At 38.2% G+C, this 12,821-nt stretch overlaps 1 protein-coding gene across 5 annotated transcripts in view; it reads right to left on the bottom strand.

The window, feature by feature from the left end:
- The window catches only part of exp (expansion), an 857,631-nt gene that overhangs the window by 677,576 nt on the left and 167,234 nt on the right, over nucleotides 1–12,821 (bottom strand). Inside the window, exon 1 of one of the 5 annotated variants that reach the window (XM_081755449.1) lies at nucleotides 5,575–5,824. The exons of the other annotated variants lie outside the window; for them this stretch is intronic. Within the exon in view, the coding sequence (XP_081611575.1) occupies nucleotides 5,575–5,630 (56 nt within the window). The 5' untranslated portion in view covers nucleotides 5,631–5,824. Of the gene's footprint in view, nucleotides 1–5,574; nucleotides 5,825–12,821 lie in introns of those variants that run through there. 5 annotated transcript variants of the gene reach the window in all.

Below are 12,821 nucleotides of genomic sequence, written 5' to 3' on the forward strand. Positions count from 1 at the left end.
ATGAATAGAATTTACTACATTAATATTGGAAATTGTAATATCATAATTACTATTTGAACCATTCATAGTATGAAGCGTACTTAAATTTATGATTTCGAATATTCTATCATACACTATAATAAAGCACGCAGTGAAGGTATTTAAAGGTTTATACTCCCTAAATTGTACCTTACAGAATAAACGACATCGAATACTAATCCAATATTAGATATAATAGGATCTATCTAAAGACGAGGTTTGTTCTTTCTTCTCATTCAGCTTTCACTCAATATTTTGCATATACCTCAATGCTCTGAGCAATCAAGATTTCTTTCATTAATCGTAACGAACTAAAATTGATCTAAATTGGATAATTTCCAGTTTCAGTTCTTTTTCACCATCAATGCTATATAAGATGTAAACCTACAACTGAACGTAGGTTCCGAACCATAGGAGTCCCCACTGGGAATTGAACCCTGGTATCCTGCTGCGAAAGCAGCTATGCCAACCCTATAGCCACGATGAAGCTTTCTTAAGATTTCAAATACAGTAAAACCTGCCTTCAACGGACCCTTTATTAAACGGAAAACTGTCTTAAAGGGAAATATTTCATGGTCCCATGGATTTTGGAGTAAAAGACATGTAAAAGTCCCTTCATTAAGCGGAAACTGTGTTATGCGGACAACGGAAAGCAAAATAAACCTTTAACGGAAAATTCTGAGTTTCAGACTACATCGTTTAGAAAATTTTTAAACATCCTGTGAGAGGGTAAACATACACTGTCTGCGATAAATACTTCGTTCTTTTGTTAAATCTTTATGGGCAGTGTTGACCTTCGTCAATCACTACTCATATTCAGCTCCCACAATTTTTCGCTAGTCCTACGTAGCATGTCAGCTGTTAGTCTTCTTTGTAGGCGTACTTCTGTTCCGCTTGTGTAGCAACTAGCGACAGCCAACAAAGATGAGAAGAAAACTGACAAAACAAAGTTCTGGAAAAAAGGAATTGAGGTAAAGCAGAAGTTATATATCTCCATCACGTGTCGTGAAAACAAAGAAGAAAGAGTTCAGAGGACTTTCAAAATTCCAGAGAAAGCTTTTCTGTGTCCTGAAGTATACCGCAGCCAAGTAGTAGCAATGTATGCAAAAAATCCTGCTTGACTATTGGGAAAAATGAAGGAAAGTGTGCACAGCATATTTTGTGTTTATTTTAAGTTTTTTTTTTGGGGGGGGGGTATTAATCCGTAGAAGGAGAAAGTACTGTAATTGAACAAGTTGCGTACATGGGTACATCAATATATTTTCTCATTATGTCCGTTATAAGCATATATATATATATTTTAACGGAAAGGTCTATCTCCATTAAGCAGAAACCTGTCTTTAACGGAAATTTTTGCGAGTCCCGCTCGATTCCGCTGAAGACAGGTTTCACTGTACATAAATATCAAAATATTAGCCTGTATGCTCTGCAGAGTAGGATCAGAAACGGAAACAACGGAACTTCATGCAAAGATTTAATCAGAAGTAAATTTCTTTTCTTTTCTTTTTCTATTTTCTCTTTTTACCAAAAAAATATTCAGATATACAATATAAATATACTGTAGATATTTCTGCACGCGATGTGCAACCGTGGAACTGTGATATGAAAGTAATTGATTTCTTATTTCATACTACTAAATGAAAACAATCCGAAATACTTAATTTTAAATAATAATAATAATAATAATAATAATAATAATAATAATAATAATAATAATAATAATAATAATAATAATAATAATAATAATAATAATAATAATGAACAATAGTGAAGATATTTGAACATGCATTTCATTGGTTAGTATGCAGTAACGCTAGGGGATAACGAAACTCTACACCTACCTACAATCAAAATTAATGTCATAGGTACGCAAGGCCGCCGATTTCTCTGTAACTTTGGGGGGAAGTGGGGGCATTCAGATGCAGAAGGCATATATGAGGATATTAATACAAATTGAATTCAAATTATGCCAAATATTATACATTCATAGATACAATGCTGGGGACAAAATGAGCGTTGGGGGCCCCTTGTCCCTCCGGCCCGCCCAGGATCGGCGGCCTTATACGTGCGTATGTTATCAACAGTACTTTGTAGACTGCATAATATTGTGTTTATTATAACTTTACAGTGTTATTTACAAAACATATAGGAATGCCTATCTTTCCTTTAGTTCATAACCCATCTCCTAAATCCACCCACGTAACCTTCCATATCCCGCCCCCCGAAAATGGATAAGGCTTTGATCAAAAGGTATTGTACTTGTACACCATTTTATACATTTTTTTCTTAAAAAAAGTTTCTTATTAGTATCAACTAATTTTCTCTCGGTTCCCAAAAATTCCAATGATAAACTTTGAGTCATAACCTTCTCACGAACATCTAGAGGTGAACTAGCCCGCCAGGCAAACAGGTAAATATTCGATTGAACTCCTTTTCATGGCGACCTCTAAAAAGTCTATTTAATAAAGAATATAAAATGAATAAATTTTACTAAAATATTTACACTGTTTTTCGGGAATAGCACACAAAATAAATCGCGTGTCTTGTGAATCATTGTTAGTGATAACTTTCGACGGCGCGTGTAAAGTTGGTTAACCTGAAACAACAGCTATATTGTCAGGGTGTCGCGGCTGTTTGCTGTAAAACATCACTTTTGTTTGAAACATCAATTTTGTTCAAAATTATGTCTTATGTAATAGTTAAAATCATGTGTTACGTACGTGTTACGTAATTTGGTTTCTCGCCAAAAGTATTCTAAATTAAAAGATTATTGTAAAAGATGTCGAAATTCGCAAACTCGGGTCTTGCGCTAAATCAGCCTCTATCTCAATAATTGAGTGCGAGCCCAATACAAGTGGATAACAAGCCACAGACTTTCTTGGCAAACGTGAGCCATTGAGATTAGTAAGCGCGAGCCTCATTGAGGACAGTATATTGTGTTTAATGTCCCCTAAGTGAGCACCCAATTGAGGAACGGCCATTTGATTGAAGTTAGTTAGTTAGCCCTTTTCAGCAGCGAGGCTAAATGACACATGGACCTACCAGTGATGATGCCAAATTTAATTTCAGGGCGAGGGACCAAGTTACGGCAGAGACATTTTTTAGAAGTGCAGCTTCTTTCTTTTTGTTTTTATTTTTTTGTAACTCGAGAATAATAGTGGCTGCCTCCTTGTCTTCCTCTAGCGTCATCACGGGCTTAGAGCTTCTCGTGGGATCCGAACTCCATTAGCCCAAACTGATAATTAAACCCGGGCCTCTGGCGCCATTTGATTGAGGTTAATCCAGAAATTTATTTCAGGTTTCTCAGACAAATGTTAAAGTTTTGGATCAGCACTAGCATATATTATTATCAATTCAGGATCAGGATCAGGGATTAGATTTCTGGGCTTTCGGCATCTATGCCCAGGTAGCCTGTCACACATATGACGGATGGCGTCCCTCGGCAATTAAATTATCCCAGGAATTGTAGAGGAAGAAAGGAATGGGAAGGAAGGAAACGGCTTACGACCATTATGTTAGGTACAATCCCAACATTTGCCTAATGTGAATGAGGAAAACCCAGGAAAAGCCTCACTCAGGATGACTGGCTTGAAAACATTGTTACACTTTTCCGACCGTGTCCGAAATCGGACCCGGAACCGCTCGCACAAAAGGCGAAAATAGTATCAATTTAACCTTAATAGGTGGCGTGTTTTTGAACATGCTTCTGTTGGCAACGAATGTCTTTTCGAATGCTTTAAACAGTGCTTTTCGTTGATTTTCTCGAAACCTATACATGTGGATTTAACTTCAAGTATGTCGTTTTGTTCACTCGATGAGATCTGTCAATTGATATATGTCTCATCCAGTGGCGGCGAAACTGACTTTGAGATTCCCAGCAGATCTCTATGCTAAACGAAGGCTACGGTGGCTAAGCGGTAGACCGCTCACCTTTGGCGTGTGAGATTCTTGGTTCGATCCCATTTCCAGTCAAGTAGGTTTTCAAGTAGGTTTCCAGTCAGGTAGTCGGGGTTCACTCATTATCTCCCCTTTCACCCTTATCACCCATCTCATCATCACCGTCTCCCTTAGCCTCGGTGATCATGGGACGTTAAACTCAAAAGAAAAACAACTATGCTAATCTAGCTTCATAACTTGAATGGGGTCTAAAATTCGGGAGCCTCTCCACACCGCAAGGTCTGCGAGGCCTTATCACTCCACTGGCCTCATCTAGGAATATTTTTTTAATACTACTATATAATTTGATACGTACACCAACGTTCGTCTTACGTTAGCTTAATTGTGTTATATGAATTCAACTATTGTATTTAATGATACTTGTAAACATGGGCGGCGATTAGGGGGGGCAAAGGGGGGCAGTTGCCCCCGCACTTTTTTTAAGTAACCAATTAATGTATATAGTTTCATTTGGAAATGTAACGATTTTGTATGTGTTACTGATTAATAGGAAAAAATGCTGCCATATAATATTTGCTGTTGCGTGAATACGTATTGGTTGTCTTCCCGTGGAGTAAAGAAAGCTACAGTAATTGCGTTTTAATCGCCACAGAAAATAACCCCAAAAAATAACCTATTGGAGCACAATTTCAGCATACTTTCATTTCTTCTTACAAGGGCTCGATATGTTAGTGAGCCGCTTTGAAGCTAATCGAAAGAACATTATGCAAAAAGTAGGGCCTATTTCACAAGTTATTCTTTAATTGCACAAAAATTGACAGTTCCTAAAATGTCTTTTCTTCTTTCTAAAGTAAGGAATATCGATTAAAAAGAGCGTGATAAGAAACAACTTCTACCTTTTCCACTGTTTTGTAGTGTAATATACGAGTGAAGTGTTTAAGGATGTACGAGTGTATATACAATAAAATTTAGTAAATTGAACATAATTCTAGGTTTTAAGTTTATTTTGTATAACTGAAGTGTGGATTGTAAGTATTGTGTTTTGATGTGTTCCAAGAAAGTGAAATCTGCACCTAATGGCAACGAACATATTTCAAGAAGTTGCAAAAGCAAATATTTCTTTAAATGTCGTAGCATATGCTTGTAGTATTTACTGTCTTTCATTTTCTAAGAGTAATAACATACATTTAATAGCATGTGTGGAATTAAATATTAAGTTTTTCATTAATCCTCAGTTTCAATATAACTTTTGCAAAACAAGCATCATTATTCATTACTATGATTAATATTATCCTTTCTATTTATTTGTTTTGCAAATTTATTAAATAATCTGATCACACAATTTTCCAGACAGAATTTTAAGATGTTCATGAGCAAGGAATTAAATCTCTTCTTACACTTTCGTTGTTTAAGAGTACAAAGGGCTAGTATCTACTTGCGTTGTTCTTCTCAATTTACTTAATAAACTATTATATACGATATACGGTATTTTAACTGAAAATATAGTATCCTATTAGTTATATAACCTTTCGTCAAACAAAATGTTAGAAACAACCAGGAAAACTAACATTTATATACAAATATTCAGATCATGTCTTGCCCCCTCACTTTTAACGTCCAACCGCCGCCACTGCTTGTAAATAAATTATTTGAACTTACCGCCATTGATGTCCTCTATGTGTGCCTCCTTTGATAGTCCTATATAACGACCACATAGTAAATAATTTCCGGAGAAACAGAAGATATAGGTAAAACAAAACACTATAAACCACGAAAAAATTACACTAAATGTTAAAAAGAACAAGAATCACTTGTGACAGGGTTTCCGCCCCTCACACTTCAGTTATTTTTTCACACTTAACTTTCTTTCCCTTTTCCTGTTTGAAAATAACATAGGAACCACTGTTATCACACCACTACAAGAAAAACATATATATCATTTAACACACACGTAAAACAAAGTACGGATTTCTATACGAGTAGTCTTCATATTTTAATGTTATTTAATTCGGCAAATTCTAAATAAAAAAAAAACGTAGAAATTTAGAATTCCACTCCGAGATTAACGAAAAATGAGAGAGAAAAAGGTTGGGAACTTCTCTCTTAACACGCGTTAGTAAGGCACGGCATGGAACTAATTGGCTGTCAGAGATATCCTTTTTTTGTTTTCGTCTTCTGTTCCTTCACGTGTGACTTTAACGTAAGTGAGTGCCACGAGATCTGAGAGCCTTTCTCCTCCACGTTCGTTCAAAAGCCACCAACCTACTACGTCTTCTACACCTACTTCCAGCAGTCCACAAGAGGGTCACAGACAATGATTTTTACGTGTGCAAGAAAAACCTCATTGCACTACGACAATCCGAAGCGACGACCACACGGATTCATCAACCTCTTGTTGATCATACGGTGTACGTACGTACTATACCACTGAGTGTAACCAGCCATGCACTTCTTGATTTGTGGTCTTCGCTTATTGTTGAATCACATGAAGGAAAAACAAAAAGCAAGCATTTCACCTGCGTGATTTTCCAAAACTGGTTTGTTACGGCATCGACTATAAACCATTCTCTCTTTCACTCACAATTTCGCCTAGTTTTCCTTCCACAGACATGTCTTCTTCTTTCTTGTTTTATTGCTCCACTTCATTACCTTCGGTAATTCACTGTCTTCCAGCGAAGTAACTGTTTCTTTTTTCTTTCTTTCAACCATCACAACTTATTTCTTAACATTGTTTATCTACAATATTCAACAAAATCATGTTTGCTACTGTAATATTCATTCAAATCTTAACATTATAGTAGGAAATCTGTCTAATCTTAAAATTATAGTGGGAAATCTGTCTACTGGAACAGACAGAACCAAACAAGTATTAAAAAAAAAAAAAAAAAAAAAATAGAAAAAACACACTGAGGAAGTAATCAATATAAAACTTGAACCAATAATCAAATTCTTCCGTTTCAATACTATATAGCCTATATTACAGCTTGACACGACACTTAGCGTGCTTACATAAACTGTTGACCAAGGACATTTCCTGAAAGGAAGATGGAGGCAGTTTCATAAACATATAGAAAGAACCAACTTGAAACCTAAACAAACCGAAACTTTTTCAAAAGTCAATCAATACATTTAGAATTACATGTTTTGGTTAAAAGTATGTATAACGTATAAAAGTAGTTATGCCTCCAGAAATAATTCCAGTTGGAGAAAAATCTTAACGAGCCATATCATAAACTAAATACTGGTAAGAGGAATCATGGGCTCTTCTGCGTCCTCATGGCTACAGCCAGGGCCCGCTCTCAAAAGTGTGTGATGAGTTTCAAACTACTTGGAGTACAATATCTCGGATGCAAATTTCAGAAATGAATGAAAAATGCTTTCATGATAAATGTTGTTCTTCATAACCTCAGAGCTATGTAACGATGTATAGCAAAATGACAATCTTACACAAAAATACCAAAACTATAGAGAAAGTGAATAAATTTAATACTGAGATGTAATTGCAACAAATAAGGTTGTATAATCAATAAGAAATAAAAGAGGCGGAATGCCTCTTTTATTTTATCTCAATAATGGTTGCTAATACCTGTGCAAAATATTTATTTCTCTCCCTCGTAGCTATGTAACTTATTTAGCATACGCGCTTTCATTGCGGAAGACCACGGTTCGATTTTCGATGGGAGCTCTTATGGCCCAGATTCCTTGTTAAGCTGTAGGTGATTCAGGTTTTACGTCTCATATAGTCGGTGCAGAAATGACATTAAACTCAAAATCAATCAACGATCAATTCAGGGGTATAGAAGCAAAACCTGCTAAATCCATTTTTCAATTTTGTCAGAAAACGAAGAAAAAGTGACGCCCTTATGTTTGAGATTTGATGAACAACATTTTTGTTTAGTGGTTACTACTTAATGCAGATGAGTAAAATCTACCCCAAACGAAAAACAATTGTTCAACATCGTTCCATAATAAACTGCCTTAAATATTCTGTCACAGTTGCAAAGGATCGTGTTTATAAATTTTATTGTGTAATGTATATACCTAGGTATATAATCTATATTATAAAATTGAAAGTGACTATGTTTGTGACTCTTAATCTATTGAACCGCCCGACCGATTTCGATCAACTTTTCAATGTAGATAACGTTCGGGCCTGGGAGTGTTTTTAGCTATTTACTTTGACGGTATAACTTAGGGGAGGAGAGGAGGGGACATAGAAAAAATAAATACGACTTAATAACTCTTGAACCACCCGACCGACCTTGATCAAGTTTTCAATGTAGATGACGTTCAGGACTGGGAATGTTTTTATCATTTCACTTTGACGGAGCAACGTAGGGGAGGGGTGGAGTAGGAGATATACAAAAATCAAGAAATATAAAAATAAAAGTGCCTATGTTCGTGAATTAATTACTTTTGAACCACCCGATCGATCTCAACCAAATTTTCAACATATATGAAGTTCAAACCTGGGAAGTTTCTTATCATTTCATTTTGACAGTAGATCTTAGGGGAGGGGGAGGGGAGGAGGGGGACATAGAAAAAATAAATAAAACTTAATAATTCTTGAAACACCCGACCGATTTCGATCAAACTTTCAACATACATAAGATTCGGGCCTGGGATGTTTTTTTCATTTCACTTTTACAGTGCAATAAAGGGGAGGGGGAGGGAGAGATATATGTCAAGAAAGTAAAAATAAGAGTGACTGTCTTTGTGGCTTCATCACGCCTAAACAACCGTACCAATCTTTAAAAAAGTTTCTACATAGATGAGGTTCGGACCTGAGGTGATTTTTATCATATCACTTTAACTGTAGAACTGAGGGGAGGGGGAGGGGAGGGGATAAATCTATAAAAATAAATTAAACTTAATAACTCTTGAGCCACCAGACTTATCTTGATCAAACTTTAATCATAGATAAGGTTCGGGCCTGGGATGTTTTCGTTATTTCACTTTTACGGTGCAACCTAGAGGAGGGGGAGGGGGAGGCGGAGATATATCTATATATATAAAATTGAAAATCACTATGTTTGTGACTCTAAATACCCTAAACCGCCCGACCGATCTCGATCAAATTTGTAACATGGATGAGGTTCGAGGCTGGACTGGTTTTAGGCTATTCACTTTGATGGTAGATCTGAGGCTGGGAGGGGTGGAGGGGGTAGAGAAAAATAAATAAAACTTAATAACTCCTGAACCACTCGACCAATCTTGATCAAATTTTCAACACAGATGAGATTCAGGCCTGGGATCGTTTTTATGACTTAAATTTGACGGAAAAACATAGGGAAGGAGAAAGAGGGGGAGATATATAAAATTTAATTTATATAAGACTGGAAGTGACTATTTTTGTAAGTTAATAACTCTTGAACTGTCGGACCGATCTCAATCAAATTTTCACGATACATAAGATTCGGATAGGGTTGGAGGAGAAGAGGGAGACGTATAAATAAAAAACTAATAAAGCCTAATAACTTTTGAACCACTTAACCAATCTCGATCAAATTTTCAACATATATGAGGGTTGGCCTTCTGTGTTTTTTATCGTTTCACTTTGACGTGCCAACGTAGGGGAGGGGGAGGGGTGAGATATATATATGTTAAAAAATCAAAATAAAAATGACTGCCTTTGTGACTTCATCACTCTTGAACCATCCGACCGATCTCAATCAAATTTTCAACATACATGAGTTTAGGGGTACGGATTATTTTAGGCTATACACTTTGACGATGCAACGTAGGGGAGGGGGAGGGAGAGAAATTTTTAAAAAATGTAAAAAAAAAACGATATTAGTGTTGAATCCATAGTTTTCGGGGTCGATGAGAGAAACAGTGACACTTCTGATGCTGTTTCAATTCAAGTTCGGGTCTGATAGTTGGGGAGGGGGAGGGTACAACGTAGGGGAGGGGGTGAGTATTTAAAAGTAATCGAAAATGACTAATATTAGTGTCGAATCCATAGTTTTAGGAGTAGCTGAGATTAACAGTGACGATTCTGATGCCGTGTGCCGCAGCACGGAGGTGGGAGAGGGGGACCTATATATAATAATGATTGAAAATGACCAATATTAGTGTCTAATCCATAGTTTTCGGGATCATTCAGATGAACAGTGACATTTCCGATCCAGTTTAAATACAAAATCACCTCCATCACTTGGGGGAGGGGGAGAAAGAGATATATAAAAATGATCGACAATGGCCACTATCAGTGCCGAATTTGTAGTTTTCTGGGTCCCTTAGATGAACAGTGATACTTTTGACCCCGTTTAAATTCAAATTCAAACCCGCAATTTGGAGGAGGGGAGGAAGAGATATTTTAAAATCATCGAAAATGACCGTTATTAGTGGTGAGTCCACATTTTTGGGTCGCTGAGATGAACGTTGACACTTCCGATGCCAGGACACGCAACGTGGAGGAGAGGGAACTATATATATATATTATAGGGTGGGCCATAAGCCCCTTACCACCCCTTTTAAAATCTGTGTTCGTGGAAAATAGTGAACAACAAGCATGTAGTAACATAGTAGGCCGAGGGGGGAAGTCGGTTTGTGATGGTGACCAAGATGGCGGTCATCTTGAATTCACGTCAAGATTTTTAAATGGGAACATGGTTATGCGGCACATCATTTTAGCTAGAATTTAAAGACAAACATAATGGTGAAATCGGTTTGTTGATATCTTAATTCTTTCAAAAGTTACAGGCATTTCAAATTGCTAATTTTACCTGTCACGCATGGCGGAGCACGTGCTCTACGTGGCCCCCATCCCGAGTTATGCAGAAGGTAAGTCGTTCAACCCAATTGTCCATGACCCTCAAAAGAGTTTCTGGTGAAATATTGGCACAGGCTGCAAATATGCGTTCTTCCAGGTGTCCCAAATCCCGTATCTTTTTGGCGTATACTTTGCCTTCAGATGACCCCACAGATAAAAATTCAGGGGCATCAGATCTGGTGATTGTGCAGGCCATTCAATGGGACCACGGCGCCCAATCTAACGTCCAGGAAATTTTTCATCCAGATAGGTACGAACCCGTAATCCGTAATGCGGAGGGACACCATCCTGCTGGAAAAAGAGTGGAAATGTGCCGTCCTCGGACAATATGGAAGGGATGATGAGATCTCGCAGCATATCCAAATACCGTTCAGCAGTGAGGGTACCAGGAATGATGAATGGACCAATTAATTTGGTGCCCCATAGACCACACCACACCATTAATTTGCCTGTACCTACCATTTTGGAAGGGTCAACCCTCTGAAGATTTGTCGGGGACCAATAGAGACAGTTTTGCTTATTCACTTCCCCAGTGACAAAAATTGGCCTCATCGGAAAATAAAATTTGTGTGTGGAATGTGGTATCCGTTTGCAATTGTGCAAGGGCCCAGTCGCAAAATTCCACACGACGATCAGGGTCAGCTTCAGATAGATGATGTTGAAGTTGCAATTTGTACGGATGCCACTTGCTTTTCTGTAAGATACGTCTGATGAATGCACGGCTGACACCACATTCCATGGACAGACGATGGGTACTGCGGTGTGGTGATGTAGCAAATGATGTCAGCACTGCTACTGATGTGTCTTCATCTGTTTCGGTCGTGGGTCTTCCACACCTGGGTTTATCTGCTATGGAACCAGTATTCATTAACTTCTGGAAGAGTTGGGTGACACTAACATGGGACACAGGATGCCGATCTGGGTGCCTAGCATTGAATTCAGCTGCTACAGCCCTTGCACTCCTTCCTCTCTACTGTCCTTAGCGGCATAATTATTCACCTGCTACAACAGAAACAGTACGGTAAAATTAGCAGTTTGAAATGGCTGTAACTTTTGAACACATTAAAATATCAACAAACCCATTCCACCATTGTGTTTGTGATTAAATTCTAGGCTAAAATGATGTGCCGCATGACTATGTTTCCATTTAAAAATCTTCACGTGAATTCAAGATGGTCGCCATCTTAGTCACCATCACAATTCGACTTCCCCCTCGGCATATTATGTTACTACATGGTTGTTCTTCACTATTTTCCACGAACACGGATTTTACAAGGGGTGGTAAGGGACTTATATATATAGGGTGTCTCAAAAGTCCTTTACCACTCCTATTAAAATGCAAATGGATGTACTTTCAGCGAATTTGATGTGGTAGGTGAACTTGAGGGTTAGGGGGACACTCTCTGGCGTAGGGTACGCGGACGGCTGCCATCTTGGTGCCGCCATCTTGAATTTAACTTTTTATTACAAACGCTACGTGGGTCGTGTGATACATGACCATAGGCTACGATTTAACCAGAAAACCGAATCTGAAGTCAAAATGCATTTATCTTTATGTGGTAAACAGTTATCCACAATTGCAGGTGTGACTTTCGTATTACATAATGTGCTCAACGTGTTGTCCGTGCTGGGCAATGCACGTGTTCAGACGCTTCTCCCAATTGCTATGGACACGTATTAAGGTTTCTGGGGACATTTGTTCACAGGCAGCCATGATACGTTGTTCCAGATGGCGAACATCACGAATTTTCACAGCATACACCATAGCCTTCACATGTCCCAACGGGTAGAAGTCAAGGGGGTTAAGTCTGGTGATCGGGCAGGCCATTCCACTGGTTCACGTCGACCAATCTAAGTCCCAGGGAATTGTTCATCCAGGAACTGACGCACCTGGATGCCATAATGGGGAGGTGCACCATCTTGTTGGAAGATCCTGGGGAAGGTACCATCCACGGACATCAGAGAAGGCATTATGTTTTCCTGCAACAACGCGTGGTATCGGTCTGCATTTAACGTTCCTGGAATGAAAAACAGACCGACGATCTTTGTTCCCCATATGCCTGCCCATACCATAGTTTTTCCTGCACCGGTCATTTTCGAGGGATCTGTCCAAGCGGAGTTGTCATGGGAC

Source organism: Thermobia domestica, chromosome 4 (assembly GCF_964235325.1).
Source record: "Thermobia domestica chromosome 4, izTheDome1.hap1.1, whole genome shotgun sequence".
In the NCBI taxonomy this organism is placed as follows: domain Eukaryota; kingdom Metazoa; phylum Arthropoda; class Insecta; order Zygentoma; family Lepismatidae; genus Thermobia; species Thermobia domestica.